The sequence below is a fragment of the Lemur catta genome, chromosome 8 (assembly GCF_020740605.2).
Source record: "Lemur catta isolate mLemCat1 chromosome 8, mLemCat1.pri, whole genome shotgun sequence".
In the NCBI taxonomy this organism is placed as follows: Eukaryota; Metazoa; Chordata; class Mammalia; order Primates; family Lemuridae; genus Lemur; species Lemur catta.
This window is the reverse complement of record NC_059135.1, coordinates 89,333,385-89,353,781: the sequence shown is the minus strand read 5'-3', so window position 1 is coordinate 89,353,781 and position 20,397 is coordinate 89,333,385. Positions and strand designations below refer to the sequence as shown.

The 20,397-nt window shown below is 32.3% G+C and overlaps 1 protein-coding gene across 4 annotated transcripts in view; it reads right to left on the bottom strand.

The window, feature by feature from the left end:
- The window catches only part of DPP10 (dipeptidyl peptidase like 10), a 1,316,731-nt gene that overhangs the window by 145,045 nt on the left and 1,151,289 nt on the right, over positions 1 to 20,397 (bottom strand). For all 4 annotated transcript variants that reach the window (XM_045558744.1, XM_045558743.1, XM_045558745.1 and 1 more), the window contains 2 exons: positions 10,946 to 10,998; positions 10,763 to 10,844 (listed from right to left, as the gene is read on the bottom strand). In XM_045558744.1, the coding sequence (XP_045414700.1) occupies positions 10,763 to 10,844; positions 10,946 to 10,998 (135 nt within the window). The remainder of the gene's footprint in view (positions 1 to 10,762; positions 10,845 to 10,945; positions 10,999 to 20,397) is intronic.

Sequence of the window (20,397 nt, the reverse complement as noted above, 5' to 3'; positions counted from 1 at the left end):
GCTGTGTAGTACTCCATGGTGTGTGCATTTCTTTATACACTCATGAATTCATGGGCACTAAGGTTGGTTCCACATCTTTGCAATTGTGAGTTGTGCTGCAGTAAACATATGAGTACAGATAGCTTTTTGATTAAATGACTTCATTTCTTTACAGTAGTTACCTACTGGTGGGATTGCTGAATTGTATTGTGGGTCTACATTTATTTCTTTGAGGAATCTCCATATGGTTTTCCATACAGATTATACTAATTTATAGTCCTACCAACAGTATATAAATATTCCTTTTTCTCTGCATCCATACCAGCATCCATTATGTTTGACTTTTAGGTGGTATCTCATTGTGGTTTTAATTTGCATTCCCCTGATGATTAGCAATGTTGAGTATTTTTTCATATGTTTATTGGCCACTTGTCTATCTTCTTTCACAAAACTTCTGTTTATGTCATTCATGCACTTTTCATTGGGGTTGTTTGTGTTTTTTTCTTGCTGATTTGTTTGAGTTTTTTGTAAATTCTAGATATCAGTCCTTCATCACATGTATAGTTTGCGGCTATTTTCTCCCATTCTGCAGGTTGTCTATTCACTGTGTTGATTATTACCTTTTCTGTGCAGAAGCTTTTTAATTTAATTAAGCCCCACCTATTTATTTTTCTTATTGCTATAATTGCCTTTGGTGTCTCAGTCATAAATTCTTTGCTTAGGCCAATGTCTAGAAGAATCTTCCCTTCATTTCTTCTAGAATTTTTATGGTTTCATGCCTTACATTTAAGTGTTTAATCCATCTTGAGTTAAGTTTTGTATATGGTGAGAGATATGGATCCTGTTTCATTCTTCTGTATGTGGTTATCTAATTTTCCCAGCACCATTTATTGAATAGGGCTTCCTTTCCCCAGTGTATGTCTTTATCTTCTTTGTCGAAGATCAGTTGCTTGTAGGTAGATGGTTTTATTTCTGGGTTCTCTACTCTGTTCCGTTGGTCTATGTCTCTACTTTTATGCCAGTACCATGCTGTCTTGGTTACCATATCCTTGTGGTAAAATTTGAGGTCAGGTAATGTGATGCCTTCAGATTTGTTCTTTTTACTTAAGATTGCTTTGGCTCTTTTTTGATTCACCTAATCTTCACCAAATGAAGCTTGGGATTATTTTTTCTAGATCTATGAAACATGACACTGGTATTTTGATGGAAATTGGGCTGAATTGGTAAATCACTTTGGGCAGTACGGACATTTTAACGATGTTGATTCTACCAATCCATGAGAAGGGGATATTTTTCTATTTGTTTGTGATGTGAACCTCATTTTCTAGATTACTGTTTCTTTTAGGTTAATTTTTGTATGAAGTGTTTTAATTCTCTTCTCATTTCCTTTTGTGTATGTTCTATTACTATTTTCTTTGTTGTTACCATGGTGATTACATATAACATCCTAAAATTATAACACTAATTTGAATTTGTACAAACAACTTCAATAATATTCAAAAATTTTGCTCATTCATAGATTTGTTCCCAATTCTTCCAGCTATGGACATCACAAAATTACTTGTTTGTACATTGTATGTCCAAAAATATGAACTAAGAAATTTTAATGCATTGGCCTTTTAAATTATGTCAAAAACAAAATGTCGAATTACAAATTGAAGTTAAACTAATATTAGCTTTTAGAATATTAATTTTAATGTCTTAGTTTCTCAAATCATATAGAAAACAAAAAGTATAGTTATAAACCATTGTGATAATAACATTAGCTTTTATAATTTCCCATGTATTTACTTTTACTAGGATCTTTATTTCTTTATACATCTTCCAGTTACTATCTAGTGTCCTTTCATTTCAATTTGCAGGACTTACTGCAGTAATTCTTGCAGTGAAGGTCTAGTGGTAACTCCTTCAGTTTTTGCTTATCAGGGAATGTCTTAATTTCTTCCTCATTTCTGAAGGACAGTTTGGCCAGATATAGAATTTTTGTTTGACAGGTTTTATTTTATTTTTCTCTTAGCACTTGGAATACAACAACTCACTGCCTGCTAGCTTCCAATATTTCTGATGAGAAACCTGATGATAATCTTATTAAGGATCCCTTGTACAGACAAGAACCCTCTCTCAGGTTGCTTTCAAGATTCAGTTTGTCTTTGGTTTTCAACAGTTTGATTATAACTTGTTTCGGTGTGGGTCTCTGAATTCATCCTATTTGGAGTTTTTGAGGGGCTTGGATATTTATATTCATGACTTTCATCAAATTTGGGAAATTTGGGGACACTATTTTTTTTTCAAATAATCTCTCATCTCCTTTTTCTCTCTCTCTCACTTATGACACTCTCACAACGCATATGTTGGCTGGCTTGATGGTGTCCCACAGGTCCCTTAGACTCTCTGCACTTTTTTTCTTTTTCTTTTCTTAAATTAAATTAAATTTTTATTTATTTCAGAATATTACAGGGGTACAAACATTTTGGTTACATGAATTGTTTTTGTATAGTTTGAGTCATAGTGATAAGTGTGTCCATCACCCATATAGTGCACTCTTCACATTTTTCTAATCTTTTATTCTTTATGTTCCTGAGACTCGATAATTTCAATTATCCTACCTTGAAGTTCACTGATTTTTTCTGTCTGCTCAAATATATTTTTAATGTCTCTATTAAATTTTCACTATAGTTATTGTAATTTTTAGTTCTAGAACTTCTTTTTGGTATCTTTTTAGGTTTTCTCTGTTGATATTTTGTTCATGATGATCTTAACTTTTTCTATCACTTTCTTTCAGCATCTTCAAGATGGTTGTTTTAAAGGCTCTATTTAGTATGTCTGACACCTGGTCTTCCTCAAGCAGAGTTTCTGTTGCCCCTGCCTTTAAATGAGCCATATTTCCCTGTTATTTTGTATTCCTTGGGATTTTTTGTTATTGTCGAAAACTGGACATTTGAATCTAATATTAATAATTTGGTATCTCTGGAAATCAGATTCTCCTCATTTATCATGGTTTTCTGTTTTCTGTTTTTACTTTTTTTTTATTGCTATAGAGTGCCTCCATGCTGAGAATCAGCTTAAGGTGTAATCTTAAAGTCCTCAGGTCTTTTGTAAGCCTGTACATTTTCCTGTGCATGAGTGGTGACTTTCTAATATCCCCTATATATTCAGTTGCCTTTAAATGTCTTAGTTTTTAATGGCTGACAATCAAAAATAGAAAAAGAGAAAAATGAAGAGAAGGGCACTGGCCTTTTAACCACACTGTAATTTACTTTAGCTAGAGAGGGAGTGGTTTGTAATAAGGATGCAAGGATGTAAAGCAATGGCTGCTTGCCTCTCTGCAGCTCCATGATCAGAAGTGGCAATCAGCAATAAGAACACAAATCTCCACTATTTGAATTCCAATATCTTCATTGTTCACCCTGGTTCTTGCAAGCTGTATGGATGCTCCAGGGACATATGCACAGCCACCTCCCACAGGGCTAAAGGCCAGAGATAGGTAGCTGATGCTGAGCTAAAAACTGAAATTGACTGAAATTAATTACAAATTTCCATTCAAATTTTCTCATGAAAGTTGCAAGCTTTCAATAGACTCTAGAGTTCCCAACAGTTATATGTCTGTTAGTAATTACTCTCTACGTGGTGAGATAGATTCCTAGTGCTTCTTTTTCTACCATCTTCTCAAATTCCTCACCTGAAACCATTTCTTTTTATAAAACATATACTAAAGCTAAAGTGGTCTACTTACCACTTTCTCTGAATAATGCACCTTTTATTGTTTCAAGTTCTTTTTTCTTCCAAGTTTGATACATCCAAATTGCCTTCCCTCACACTTAGTGCTATTGAAAATTCTCCTTAATCCTTTGAATTCTAACATAGACCCTCTTCATCTGTAAATTACGGCAATCCTTTACCTCTCTTCTGCACAGCCAGGAATTTCTTTTACAGCAAATTTAGGATTGGACACTGAAAATTAAGGATAAGAAATTAATTATCCTTAGTAAACACTAAGACTGTAATTTATTTAATGCAAAACTAATTAAAGTATTGTAACGACTCATCTCTAATGAAATCATATCGCTGAGTTTGCAGATGGCTTCAAATATTGACAAAGCATGTCACACTCACATGAAATGGGCCATTAACCATTTGTAAAGATATGCCCTTTATTTTATTTAAATTCATGTTTGCATGTACACAAAAGATAACCTTGACAAATACGGAATTCCTTCCAAAACTTCCCCAAAGGACTTTGGAAATGCTATTACAAAGAATTTAGACTTAGTTCTACACAAAACTAGTAACACTAAAATTCCCTAAGATGTTAAAATTCACATAAAAAAGGTTTTTTTTGTGTCTTTTTAGAATAAAAATAAAAGTGACCATTAACAAAATAATCTATATTCAAATTGCTTTATATTTATATCAATGCATTAACATATCAGAATAGCACTATTGGTAAAGTACTGCATTATCTCCATTTTAAAGATGAGAAAAATAGGGCATATACAGATTAAATAATGTTCTCAAGTTCAACAGCTAGTAAGTAATGGAATCAGGATTCAATCACCTGCAATATGGCTTCTATCAGAGTACCTATAAATTTTTAAGTATTTTTATAATTTTTAAAAATATATTAAAAATAAGGAATCAACAATAAATAAAAATCATAAAACAAAATGCACACAATTAATACTACTTCCTTGCATATATCAAGTGATACTGGGATCCTCTCAGGCTTGAAAAATCAGTCATTTAAAACCAAACAATGTTTTAAAGATTTTCCAAAGGATTCTCTAGTAATACCAAGATGAAGTTATCTTGGATTCCTGGGTTTTGGAATTTTATTTGCTCTGAATTTGATTCTGTACCAATAGACTGGCTTTATTGTTCATAGCATCAGAGTGAAGGAGGAAGTATGAGAGCACCTGCCCACTTCTTGGTGCTCACTCACCACTGCCCATGAATACTACATTGAGTACATGTCTTTTCTGAATCCAACCTGGCACATTTATATCTAGCATTTTTATGTAACTTTTGCTGCCACTTTTCAGGAACATCATAATGGAATAGATCTAGACAATCCTACAAAGGCAAATTAAGTATACTGTTTTAAAATTTCTCTAAATATCCATATGCTAAAGGAAAACACTGTATAATCTATGGTGTCTAGACCATTGCATACATTTTTCATTTTAATTACTGACCTGTTTTCTTCATAATTATTTACTCAACTATTCAACCATTTAGCATGGAAATGATAGTGAATATGAGTATTTTGTGGCATTTCATTGTGAAACACAGCCACAAATATGTTTAAGCAGCTTCAAGTCTAGTGTGTGGCAACTTTGTGCATGCATTTCTTGATATTTTAAAGCAAATCTTTATTAGCATTTTCTCAATGTCCCTTTTGTCCAAGTCAATAAAGTCAGGTAAAATATGTAGAAAATTAAACAACTAGAATAAAATAATTTATTTTATTGTTGATTCTTTTCTACATTAAAGATTTTTAAAATTTTAATATTATATTTAACACTTAGTTTACATGTGTAAAAGAATGCATCCACCACGACACAATGAAAATTGTTATGAAAGTTGTTTCTGTATATGAAAAATATTTTTCACATGCCAGAATACTAATCTACTGCACAGAGGAATCTGGAAATATTTTACAGTGTCAAGGTATGATTCTAAAATAATGAACAAAATCCGTCATGGCAATTACTCCTTAACTGTTTTTCAACCTTTCATTTTCTCCCTTCTTTATCCCAATGATTCTGAAAAATAAAAATTCAAAATGTTTTTTAACAAAAATTAAAATAATATTGATTTTGTAACCTGAGACTTTGTTCAATTTGTTTATCAATTCCAGTAGTCTCATGGCAGAATCTTTGGGGTTTTCTAGATATAAGATCATATTGTCAGCAAAGAGCAATAATTTGACCTCTTCTGCCTCCATTTCGATGCCCTTGATTTCCTTCTCTTGTCTGATTGCTCTGGCTAGGACTTCCAGCCCTATGTTGAATAGAAGTGGTGATAGAGGGCAAACTTGCCTGGTTCCAGTTCTAAGTGGGAATGCTTGCAATTCTTCCTTATTCAGTATGATGTTGGCTGTGGGTTTGTCATATATGGCTTGTATCATTTTTAGGTAAGTCTCATCTATGCCGATTTTGTTACGTGTTTTTATCATAAAAGGCTGTTGAATATTGCCGAATGCTTTTTCTGCATCTATTGACAGGATCATGAGGTCTTTGTTTTTGCTTCTATTTATGTGGTGAATTACATTTATAGACTTGCATATGTTGAACCCTCCCTGTATCACTAGGATGAAGCCCAGTTGGTTGTGATGGATTATTTTTTTGATAAGCACAAGAATTTGGTCTGCTAGGATTTTGTTGAGAATTTTTGCATCTATATTCATAAGGCATATTGGTCTGTAGTTTTCTTTTTTTGTTGCATCTTTTCCTACAGAATGGGAGAAGATATTCACATGTTACACATCCAATAAAGGGCTGATAATTAGAATCTATATAGAACTCAGGAAAATCAGCAAGAAAAAATCAAACAAGCCTATCAAAAAGTGGGCAAAAGACATGAACAGAAACTTTTCAAAAGAAGATAGACTAATGGCCAACAAACATATGAAAAAATGCTCAACATTTGTAATCATCAAGGAAATGCAAATCAAAATCACAATGAGATATCACTTATCTCCAAGGAGAATGGCCTTTATCAGAAAGTCCCAGAATAATAAATGTTGGCATGGATGCGGAGAGATAGGAACACTCTTACACTGCTGGAGGGACTGCAAACTAGTACAACCTCTGTGGAAAGTAGTATGGAGATACCTCAAAGAGCTACAAGTAGAACTACCATTTGATCCAGCAATACCATTACTGGGCATCTACCTAAAAGAACAAAAGACATTCTCTAAAAAAGACATTTGCACTAGAATGTATAGCAGCACAAGTCACAATTACAAAGATATGGAAACAACCCAAGTGCCCATCAATACATTAGTGGATTAATAAAATGTGGTATATGTATACCTTGAGTACTACTCAGCCAAAAAAAACAATGGTGATCTAGTACCTCTTGTATTATCCTGGATAGAGCTGGAACCCATTCTACTAAGTGAAGTATCACAAGAATGGAAAAACAAGCACCACATGTGCTTACCATCAAATTGGTACTAACTGATAAACAGTTAAGTGCACATACAGTAATAACATTCATTGGGTGTCAGGCAGATGGAGGGGATGGGGTATATATACACCTAATGAGTGCGGTGCGTACCATCTCAGGGATGGACACCTTTGAAGCTCTGACTCAGGTGGGGCAAAGGCAATATATGTAACCTAAAAATTTGTAACCCTGTAATATGCTGAAATTTAAAAAAATTGTTTTAATAAAGAATATTATATTTTATGTGACTGAAGCAAAGAAGCAGAGTCAAATGCCTTCATTTTACTGATTATATATATGAGATACCAAGAGGAAAAATGACTTGGCCCAAGACACATGAAAAACCACTGGCAGAGACCATATATCAGAATATTTCTGGGTCCAGATTTTTTTTCCAATGAAAAGGAGCCTCATTTACTAACAGTATGTTGTTATTGTACAGCCTTTTTCTGATATGTAATATCTAATACCACTTCTGTATTTCACCAATCAGCTTAAGAAAGAATTTCCTAGATTTATAAAATGTAATAAAAATAATAATTATGTGCACTATATTAAGAAAAATAGTTATATTTTTCCAAAATAATTATCACAATGATATAATGGTACAGATATTTCTGTTTCATAGATGAGAAAATTGAGGTTCATGAGAAATAAGAAACATACTTCAGCCCACCCATCTTTTATTGGAACAGCAATTCTAATTTAAAAAATAATTTAAGATTCTAAACTCTGTTTAAAGATTCTATTAAAGGTTAGAGTTAGGGTTGACCAATCAGAATTATTAAATATAAATTGGATAAACATATTAATTAAAATATAAATAATTTAAATTCACTAAAAAGATTTATTTATCATTTTAAAACTCCTTTACTCTTAAAAACATCATTCAAATTGTATAATGAAAAACTGACAGAATACCAAAAAGAAAAAAAATCACATATCCACTATAATTAGTAAGAAAATATGTCCTAGAAACATATTTATTAACATCTATCTAATAGGCCCATATGGAACACTGTACCTGTCATGTAAAAATACAAAAAATATTTCATCACATGAAAAATATTTTTAAAAATCCTACTATGCCATAAAGCAAGCCTGGTCAATTTCAAAAATCAATATTATAAGGCCTATTTCTGAAATCAACAAATAAGTTTTAAAACCAATTTCATATTTTTGTAAATTTAAAAACAAACATCAAAATAATTCACTTGAAATAAGATATCACAATGGAAATTTAAAAATATTAAAATTAAGCTCTATTGCAAATATTACTACAGTACCAAACCTGGGTAACAATTAAGCAGAATTTAGAGAGAATTCTGTAGTTTTCAGTGTAAACATTAGAAAAGAAAAAATATCACAATAGAAAGAATCAAATAAATTTAAATGTTGGAATACTGAGAAAACAAATATAAAATTTAAGAATATTAACCAACAATGAATAGGAGAAAAGTAGTTATAAATTATATCAGGAACAAAGAAAAATATAACAATAAATGTAAAAATTAAAAGGATAACAAAAGAATGTAATAAAATTTGCTAAAAATTGGAAATTTAGGTGAAGTAGATTTTTAAAAATGTTACCAAAACTAACTAAAAAATAATTGTAAAATTTAATCCTATAAACCATAATACAATCAATTATTTAAAGCCTCACCAAAGCAAAACAAAACAGAAAACTACCATACATAGATACATTCATAGGTTAACTAATTCAGGAGGATTTTAAACAAATAGAAATTATAAAAATTAGAATGTAAGAGCAATATGTCATTATTAAGAAATAATATGATAGTCTACATAGAAACATTTGGAATTTATAACTATGTGTGGCAAGGTTGATATACATAAAATCGATAAATAATTTTAATACCATTCTATTCAGTAATGAACAGTATTTTTAATATAAGAAATATAAGCATTTAAAAAACAACCAAGATTATAAGGTTACAATCTCTAAGTAGAAAATTATAAAAGTTGATTAAGATAATTAAAAAGTCCCCAATAATTAAATATATATAAAATGTTCATAGATATGAAGATTTAGTATCATGAATATGTTAATTTCCCAAAATTGGCATACAGATTCAATTTGCCATTTTAAATTCCAAAGGTGGGCATATAACTTGAAAGTCAATTCTCATATTCATATGAAAAGCTAAAATATCGAAGAGCCAAAGTTTATCTGAAAATGAAAAACATAGCATATGAAATGGCTTTTTCAGATATTAAGGCTTATTTTAGTTAAGATACTGTAGTCTTAGGACATGGACAGACAAACCAGTTGAAAAAAAATATAGCTAAAAGAAGACTCATAAATATATGGAACATAGCACTGTAGATTAGTAGCTAAAAGATGAAGTGTCAATAAAAGGTGTCATGACAATTGTCTGCCACATATATAAAAATGGATAGTAATTTAACACCACGCCAAAAAAGCAATTTCAAGTGGATCAAGAACTTCAACATGGAGGACCCACTTGAAAAATTCTAGAGAAATGTAACTGACACAAAAATGTATGATTTCATTTTAAGGATTTCTTAAATAACAAAACGTACAAACCATGTATTTGATAAATCAGACTACATCTATTTAAAAATTCTGTTTGTAGAAAGGGAACCAGAAAGAGAATAAAAGTCAAACCAAAAACTGGATAAAGATAGACCCAATAATGTACTAATATCCAGAATATATAAGAAACTCTTTTAAATTAAAAAAGGACAAAAATGAGAATGGGTAAAATACATTAGTAGATATTTCATATATGAGGGAACAGAAATAGCCAGTATATGAAAAGTGGCTCTCACTCATTAGAATTCAAGGGAAGAGTAAATGTTAATAAAGCCACAATAAAATATCATTTCATACCAATCATCATATGGGTGATGATTTAAAAGTGTGGAAAATCTAGGTGTTGGTAAGGATATGGAACCAAGCGGACTCTCTCATTGTTGCTGGTAGGTATATAAACACTTAAGATATGATTTAGAAATCAATTTGGTGATGCTTAGTATTAATATATTTGAGCATACACATGCCATATGAGCAAGCAGTAGTATTTCTCGAGCAGTATTCCATCGAGAAAGTCTTTATGTGGGTACCATGAGATGTATCCAAGAATATAATTTTGCTTAAACTGCTTTCATACATCAATAATTACCTTTTTGAATTTCTGATAATAACAAAATATAATTGATAAAATTTCCCCACTTAAGAGAATACTAAATAATTCTAAGATTTTTACCCTGAACAATCCTTTAAGAATAAACAATCTCTTTTTTGAGTTTTACATGGAAATTGACAATATCATGTAATGGAAATTGCACAGAACTATGCCCTGGTAACTGTTGATCTCTTGTAGGTTTCATTATTAACTAGTAGTTTAATCATATATTACTTGATAAAATCTTTTTCTTTTTAATTAATTGGTAAAATTATACTAGCATCATTTGATATGTTAAGTTAGAACACTAAGTAAAAGATATAACGGAAATTAGAAAAACATCAAGTGTAAGAGAAAACTTTTTCCAAAGAAATGGTTTCTGTAAACATTTTCCATAGGACCATGGTTGGCAGTGTGTGGTGCATAGCAATGCCTGCGCTTACCAGCTGCTGCCCTTGGACACCCCAGGCTGCGTACTGCAAGACGGAGTCCTCTACTTCTGGAGGATTTAACTCCCAAACTTCCCTTAAAAAAAATGTAAATATTTTTACATGAACAAATTGACATCTACACCAATAATTTAGTCAGATGATTGCTCACGAAAACCAGAAAATCAAATAACTTACCTAGTATGTATATTGTAAATCACATATGAGGCAGTATACGAATAATGAAAAATCTGAAATTTAAAAAAAAGAAGCATTATCAACCATAGCCCTATCTTAACGCCTGTATATAGGTCTGTGAGAGTGTATATATCATATATATACATGATAAAACCCAGGAAATTCAGGAATTGGTGTTAAGGAGAAATCAAAATGTGAAATATTTTAGTTCAGGAGTTTATTACCTCCTTGTGCCTTATTGCAATAACCTCCTAAAGCTTCTTCCTACCATCAATCCCATCCCTTATTTAATCCACTCTACCCTTAGTATAATTGTGATTATATCACCTTTTTGTTCAAAGTTTTCAGTGACTTACCATTGCCTATAATATGAAGTTCAATTCTAGAAGAAAATGTAGGAAAACTCTTCTAAACATAGGCCTAGGCAAAGAATTTATGACTATGACCCTAAGGTAACTGCAGCAACAACAAAAATAAATAAATGGGACTTGATTAAATTAAAAGATTCTGTACAGTGAAGGAAATAATCAACACAGCAAATGGACAACCTACAGAATAAGAGAAAATATTCACAAAATATATATCCAATCAAGGGCTCATATTCAGAATCTATAAAGAACTCAAACAAATCAGCAAGAAAAAACAAACCACCCCATTCAAAAGTGGGCAAAAGACATGAACAGAAGTTTTATAAAAGGAGACAGACAAACGGCCAACAAATATATCAAAAAATGCTCTACCTTGCTAATCATCAGGGAAATGGAAATTAAAACTACAATGAAATATCACTTTACCACTGTCAGAATGGCCATCATTAAAAAGTCAAAAAACAATACATGCTGTCATGGGTACAGAGAGAAAGACAGACTTATTTAGTGTATACTGTTGGTGGGACTGCAAAATAGTACAACCTCTATGGAAAACAGCATGGAGATTCCTCAAAGAAATAAATGTAGATATACCATTCAACCTAGCAATTCCACTACTGGGTATCTACCCAAAGGATATGAAGTCATTTTATCAAAAAGACACCTGTACTCGAATGTTTATTGCAACATAATTCCCAATCTCAAAGATGGTGAGTCAACCTAAGTGCCCATCAATTCACGAGTGGATTAATAAAATGTGGTATATATATACCATGGAATACTACCCTCCATAAAAAGGAATGAAATAATATCTATTCCAGCAATTTGGATGGAACTGGAGACCATAATCCTAAGTAAATGGAAAAACAAACATCACATGTTCTCACTAATAAGTGAGAGGTAATCAATGGGCACACATGGAAGATGTAATGGTCACTGAAAATCAAGAAGGGGGTGGGGAGTGGAAGGAGCCGTAAAAACCTACCTATCAGGTACAATGAGCACTATCTGGGTGATGAACAAACTAATAGCCCTAACTTAAACATTAAAAAATCTATCCATGTAACAAAAACATTTGTACCCCCTTAATATTTTGAAATTTAAGAAAAAGTTACACATACACAAGTTCAAATGGCTTCATCTGATGTTCAGGATTCAGGTGTTTGGGCTTCTACATGTTTTTCCACACCTATCACCTACCACCTCATTTTACCTAGTCTATACGTCAAATTAGATGAATTTTGACCGTGTTTCCAGAACTTCTGATGCTTTTTTATTTTCAATGGCATGCTACCTTAACTGAGCCATTCCTGAAGCTCTGACTCGGGGGTGGGGGGGGATTGGGAAATATACATAACCTAAACTTTTGTACCCCCATGATAAGCTGAAATAAAAAACAAAAGAATTTTCCCTTCTTCTAATACAGCCCCTTTAAGGAGTGCATATTGCTCTCCCCAGTTGAAATCCTTCTCTCTCACAGTGTACAGTAGACCCAGGACAGTTCTCACTCTGCAGTGCAAATTGTGTAAATGTTTTGTGTACATCTACCTTTCCCACTGCAAGGGTGTCAGGTCCAGTGTCTATCACTTTGCATCCTCTGGATTACCTGGCACAGCATCTTGTTCACATGGAACACTCGATTGGTGTTTGTTGAGTAATGATTCTGATGGGGAAAAACTCATGCATGTTGAAGTGTTTGTTAGTGAAGACAAAGTGGGATAACACTCCCCTGCCCTTCACAGTAATGGTTGAACATAGTATATTAAATAGTTGGATGCAAGTGTATAATTTCAAGAGATTTTAGTATTATCCCTGAAAAACCCTGTTTCTTTTTTAAGGCCATCTTCCCAAAGATCACAGAACCCATGGCAGAAGGACATTAAGTTTCAAATTAGGACCGTAGTGCATAATGTAAAAATATCTCTATATTTTGGTTCTTACTAACTAGAGATGATGAAATAGCGGAATACATGAGGAAATGTAATGAGGAATAAATGAGGAATAAATGAGAAAACTTGCAATAGATGGGTTAGAAAAAGAGATGATGAGTATATTTTAGAGAAAATTATTTTTCTCCAAGCTATGTGAATCTAGGGCAGAAAATTGTTCTTTAGCTAGCTATATTATTATTTCCAGAATTTACAGAACTTATATTGATACTTTCATTTTTCAGTATACAATTGTAAAAGCTTCTTTTATTCTTGTAGTAGAGGTAACATTGCACAAATATTACAATACTGCCAATTAAAACTCCCTAGAAGTCAAATTGTTATTTCTTCTCATTGCAATAATAGCATCAATTAAACATGATTAGCCACATATTTGGCAAAGAAGTGCTAGTGTTCTCTCTTTGCATTGAAATTGCAAACCTTCCCCTATTTGTTAAAGTATTATATTTTACAATGAAGCTTTATTCTCCCATTTCTTTTGGAATAACTATTAAATCTGAGATTGCCTTCACCATAGGATTGCAGAAGGAAAAATAATTTTTTCTGGTGTCTATTTTGACATTTATGTTGTATTCTATAAAACTCCATATTTGCCTTCAAATTTTAAATCTTGAATTTACTACTACAGCTTACAAAGTGATGAGAAGTATGACCACCTCTGTCAACAATTTTTCTGTCACAAAAAGTTCTGTTGCCAAAGGAAACTGCCAAATGAGCACTTGGTCTTTCAAGCAGACAAATATGTCAATGATGTTATGAATAAAAAAAGATTATTTATCTCATCTGTGCATCACCTAACACACTGCAATTGATGTCTAGGCTCCCATCCAACTTGAAAGAAAGTGTTGCTGGGCATTATCATTTCAGACAAAGCAGGCCACCAAAACAATCGCTGAGACAAAACGGGTATAAATATTGAATGTTGGTCTATTTCTGTATTTGTTGTAGAGGTTGCTGGCTCTTCTCTACTTGCAAATTCAGACTTAGATATCCTCCAAATGGTGTGAATTGGAGAAAGAGATATATCAATCCATTTCCTGCTCTGTACTTCTTACCCTGATAACATTTGTTTCTCTCAGCAGGTGTGTTGAGATGGAAGACTAAGATAATGAAGTTAGCCCTGACTTGTCTGCAAACTCATAGTAGGTTGAAGTAACAAATTATAGGGTTTTGGTCTCATCTATATGTGTCCTACAAAGCCAGAGTTTGCCATCTACAGATAATGAGAACCTAGCCCTTTGCTCCCAGCTTACCACTCTTTCCTCTAAATGCGCTGTCTTTTGATGCATGTGTGCGTTCCCAGATCTCAAATACTTCTTGTTTTGTAACTTTCCATAATTAAAATAGCATTCTGTGCCCAAAGGTGGTAGGGGGGAGGAGAGGATGGATAAATTCACTACTAACAGGTGCTGTCTCGGGGATGGGCACACTTGTAGCTTTGACTTGGGTGGTGCAAAGGCAATTTATATGACCAAAAAGTATGTACACCTCCTAATATTCTGAAATTAAAAAAAAAAATTTTAAAAAGAGTATGGGTGGCAGGGGGTGGGGGTTGGGCAGGAACTTGAAAAGGGTTGAAAAAAGCTGGTTTTGTTTTTTTTCATTTTCTCTTTATTTTTTTCTTGATATATTGTTGGAGAAATTTTAAAAGGGGGATTTTCAATAAGAATTGGATTTAGCTTTACCGAATATCTGTGTTAAAGCATTCTGGTCTAAATTCACTCTGTTAATTTGCATCTCTCTCTCTTTCCTTGGATAGCATTTCCATTCTTTTTCACCATTCCTCATTTTCTTTTATCTTAGACACTCCTTCTGTATTGGCTAGGTAGGTCTTATTTCATGATGAGGGGGTATCACTGAAGTTACTTAAAGTTACGAAAAGTATTCCTGTTTCCTGTAATGATTGGTTGCTGCATAATGAGAGCCAAACTGAGCATCTGATGAGATCCTTGGGGACAAACACATTTCACAGTCAAAACCTGCCTATTCATCCCATCTGTGCAAATAATGTTCCACTTCTTGGTACAGAGTGTGATTAGTTATGGGAAAGGCAGTAGGGATGGGTAGAATTGAGATATATTATATAAAAACTTGATCAAAACTTATTTCTGCAAGTTGGACTTGAGATGTCCAATCATTCAATTCCACCATACCAAAAGGTATAGAAGTATCAGAAAGCATCAAAAGATCATCCAATCCGATCTCTACATCATCTTGACATTACATTGTAAATCCCAACAGAGGTTGATTACTAAGAGTAGTATAGCCAATTCTCATTATTTGCCATTGTTTTTATCTATATTGTCTTCTCAAGCACTGTAGCAAATACTGAACCATTGCTCCTAGGAGAAATACAAGATTAGATTCCATGAAGCCTCTGATCACAACATTTTCATCAATCAATCAATGTATAACCTCATTTCACGTGTGTTTCTGTTTAAAGACACCTTACTTAATATTTATTTTTGATTCATTAACATTAAACTCATGGCCAGCAACACTGTAACTCATGCTTAAATGAGCTTCTCTAATATATCTTTTCTCCATAAGACACATCACCGCCTCCTTGCACTAAGGAACACAAGACAAAGCTTCAGCACTATGCTTGGGGGTGGGGGTGAGTGGTGGGGAGTGATTTTAAATAGGAAAATCACAAACAAAAAGTACAAAAATATGAAAAATATGGCATTAAATAGACCATGAAAAGGACAATTGTTTACAGTTTAAGAGCTGAAACAAGAAGGCCCGGTGTCACCTTGTTTTAACTCAGCTGGGAAAGTATACATCAAGCAACTCAGTTATTCTGCTACTCTGTGCATGTCTACAAATGACTAGGAAGGGCCAGCAGTAGATTTTGGGGGTACAAGTAAATTTTAGTGAATAGGTGAATTTATATAAGGAATCCACAGATAATGATCTACTGTACCAATTATAGTATATAAGCATAGCATGAGGCATTACTGGAAGAAAGAAAAAACAGACATATTTAGCACCTGCCAGAACTTGAACATCAGAAAAGTATAGAACTTATCCAAATGGTGTCATTCATGTTCTATAAATAAAAATTAACTATATCCATGCATTTAACAAATGTCTCTTAAGCAATCGTCTTTGATACAGGCACTACATTATTATTTTTTAAAAAGGATCATAATAAAAATTATTTTAAAATAGGATAAAATACAAAAGAGTATCAGTTGATAATTTTTATTTACTCTTATATGTTGTTTTTCAGTTTATAAATGACTATTGAATAGTAATTACATGTAAGCTCATAATTTAGGTACCTTGCCAAATGCAGAGGCCATAATAAATGTGATGCCTGTCCCCAAGGCAGTTATGATCCAGTCGGGGTGACAAGGCTAAGAAACCTTACATTAGTATAGAGCACTCTATTGTAGGTCATGGTTAAATTAGGACTTGCGTAATATAAGCTTATATGCTTTCCAAGAAGTAATTAATCTTTTTGGTTTTAAGACTGCATCATAGAGAAGATAATAGTCTACTTAGGCATTGAAGTGATTAACATAGTTGAGAAAAATGCAGATAGTGTATTAAACTTAAGGTAGTCTTACACATAATAACTTTTGAATTGAACATTCACTTCATACCAGACTGTGTTGAGTGCTTTACATATATTATACAATTTAATATTTAAATCTATCTCAAGAAGTAAATATTATTATCATTCATAATTCATATGATAGGCTATGCAAAATTTACTCTTAAAACTTTAAGTAGAAAACAGAGCCACAGTTTGAGCTCAGGTCTGTCTGGTTACAATGCACTTTGTAATTTAATCTCTCTGCACAGTCTTTCAGGGAGATAGTATATGAAGCGCGACTCCAACTTTGCCAAAGATTCATTTCCAAAACACAAATTAAGCCACTATTCAAAAATGTATTGACAGGAATATACCTGAATTAATTGTGATTGCCAGAGTTAAGAGAAATTTCACTTTGGAAAGATGATCTAATATATCAAATTAAAAATGTAAATCCCCTTTTCCTTTAACAGTTTTTCACATTTTTTTCTTAGAATATCACTTATTACTTAAGATATCTATGAGGATTCATGTCAAGGAAAGTTACACGTATAAGAAAAAAGAACAAGGTACTCTAGTAATTTATGTTTGAACCAGAGGTTTATATCTCTGGATACCAAAGCTTTTTCTGCACTTCAGTTAAACAGTTGAATTGATATAAATATTAATAGCATTCATTTTCATGGCCTGGAGAATATTTAAAATAGGATTATGGATTTGCCATTGACTCAAACATGAAAACTGAACTGTGAGGAAGCAAGCCTCTGAGTAAATAGCATTTATAAAAGAATGCCAATGAGAAGAAAGACAATACAGGCAAAAAAGGGTTTATTTCTCTTGGAAGTCAGTAGTACCATGATGCCTAGTGTGCTCTAGGATAGTGAGATAACTTTTAAGATGAGTAAGTGGTGGCTCTGTCATCTAAAAAGTTTTATGTTTGTCATGCTTGATTAAGGGCTAGTGCTATGAGGTTGGAGACTCTAGTTTTGTAAATACAATTCACAAAATTGTAAACTGCAGCTCTGCAAAAATCTTTTTAAAACACTGCACTTTAAAAACAAAAGCTCTGTGAACACTGAACAAGTAATGATTGAAAGTGAATATAAATATGGGAGATAATTAAAGGTATAATTAATATTTATCAGTAACTTAAACTGCTTCAAAAGTTTTCTCACTTAATGCTCTCTATAACCTTATAAGATATAATCCATTCAAGATATACAAGCAGTAAAACCTGAATTGGAGCCAATTTCTTCTTGATTGCAAAATCCATCTCCTTTCTACTACAATAAAGAAAGAAAAATACAAGCATTGTTTTGCTAGAATACAACACAGAGGAACCATGTAGCATTCTTCAGTTGCATCATCATTTTAGTAAGTGCCAGACATAGTAAAATACTCAAGGTGGTGAGACTAAAATTAATGCTGACAAAGAAGATAAAGTTTAGGTGTTGCTTTAAAATTTTTTTTTAAATACTTTATTCAGAGCAGTTTTAGGTTCACAGAAAGATGGAGTGGAAGTCACAGAGTTCTCATATGCCTCCTGCCCTCACACATGCCCAGCCTCTCCACTATCAACATCCCTCACTAGAGTGATACATTTGTTACAGTCAATTAACCTACATCAGCACATCATTATCACCCAAAGTTCATAGTTTAGATCAGGGTTCATTCTTGAAGTTGTATATTCTGTGAGTTTTGATGAATATATAAATATATTCACTGCCCTAAAAATTCTCTGTGTTCCACTGATTTATCCCTTTTTCCATCCTAATCCATGAAAACACTGATCCTTTTACTGTCTCCAAAGTTTTGCCTTTTCCAGAATGTCATAGAGTTGGAATCATACAATATATATTCTTTTTCACTTGGTAATATGCACTTAAGTTTCTTCCATGTCTTTTCATGGCTTGACAGCTCATGTTTTTCTCTGAATAATATTCCATTTCTGTTGACTCACTTATTTCACTTAACGTAATGACCTCTAGGCTCATACTTTAACACAAATGACAGAATTTCATTCTTTTTTATGGCTGAATAGTATTCCATTATATATCACTAATAGTATTCCATTATACATCACTAATAAGGTAGGACTATTCTGTCCAGAATATCCAACTGGCCTACATATTAATAGTAGCAAATAGAGAAGACTGTACTTCACTATAAAAAAGGAGATCTTTAAGTGAGTAGAATAAATCATTTCCTGATATATTCCCTGTTAGATAAATAAACTGATCATATCATGATCAAACCTTTTTTAAATTGCTCTTAAAATCTAGTTCATGAGATGTTTATGAGGCAAAATTTCATTTCAAAGATGCCCTATAGTACCAATTTTTTCAATGATTTGTATTTAACATGTAACTTCCACCATAATATACTGCTAATTAAACTAACAACCTCATTCATGATGCTTTTCTTTGTCTTAAAATATTTTTATATACCAGACTTTTCTTCATTAATTAATGCTAATGAGAAACTTCCACATCATTTGGCATTAAATTTTTCCTACTTGCCATCATTTGAAAATATTTGGTTTGAAAACCTAAATAGCATATAAAGATCAATTACTGACAATGGTACAAGTAGGTTTTCAATTTACACTGAAATAAATTTAGACATAGCCTCACTATTTATAAACTATTTTTCTCTCTATCTTATCCAAGCAGAAATAAACATACTGCAATAGAACAGAGTGAGAGATAAATTCTTAATCTGATTTCTGTGTAGTGTTGGAACTAGAAAGGAAAAGATGAAAATTGCTGTTTTAATACACAGATATTTACTGGCTCTCATTAACTGATCCAAAAATGACTTAGGAAAACGGTCATTTCATTCTGCAGCGGCTTTGGTGAAAAGGTCCTTTCTTCATTTCAATGGGATCTGTCCTAGTTTGCGTTTTCTTGAATAGGTTACTTTAGAAAAAAAACAAACTTAATTGGCTCATCAAAGAAATAGAGAAAGCAAAACATATCCAACTATTTTGTTATAAGGATTAAAGGACGAAATTATATGAAAATTGTTTAGTTATTACCTGAGGCTATGGGCAAGAGAGGGCAAACAGAAAAGCTCAAATCTATTTCAACTGTGACTTGTTTATTTCTTCCATAAAAGTCTTACTAACATGCAGGAAAAAATATTTAAAAGGATTTGCATGAATTTTGTATTTGTAACTTTTCACATTATACTTCCATAGATTATTAATATATGCCTGTGTTGAAAGATTTTTAAAATACTAGAGAAATTGTAATAGATATAATTTTCAAGAATGTATAATAATGTGTGTATTTACCTATTAATACCTATTTAGGTCGTTCATATTTACCATACAGTATATAAAATTCTAAGATTATTTTCTTTGTATATTTACACATATCCTTAGAACATATTCTCAGTATTAAAATTTTTAAATAAGAAGATATGCATATTTTACATTTTGATTCATATTACCAAGTCACTTTTTCAGAAAGGTTTAAAAGCAATTTAGACTCCTATGTGATACACAAGCATTTCTCTCTCTTTTTCAATGCCAAAATAAGATCACGTTACTATTGTGCTAATTTGAATTGTTTGAAAGGCAAAAAAAGT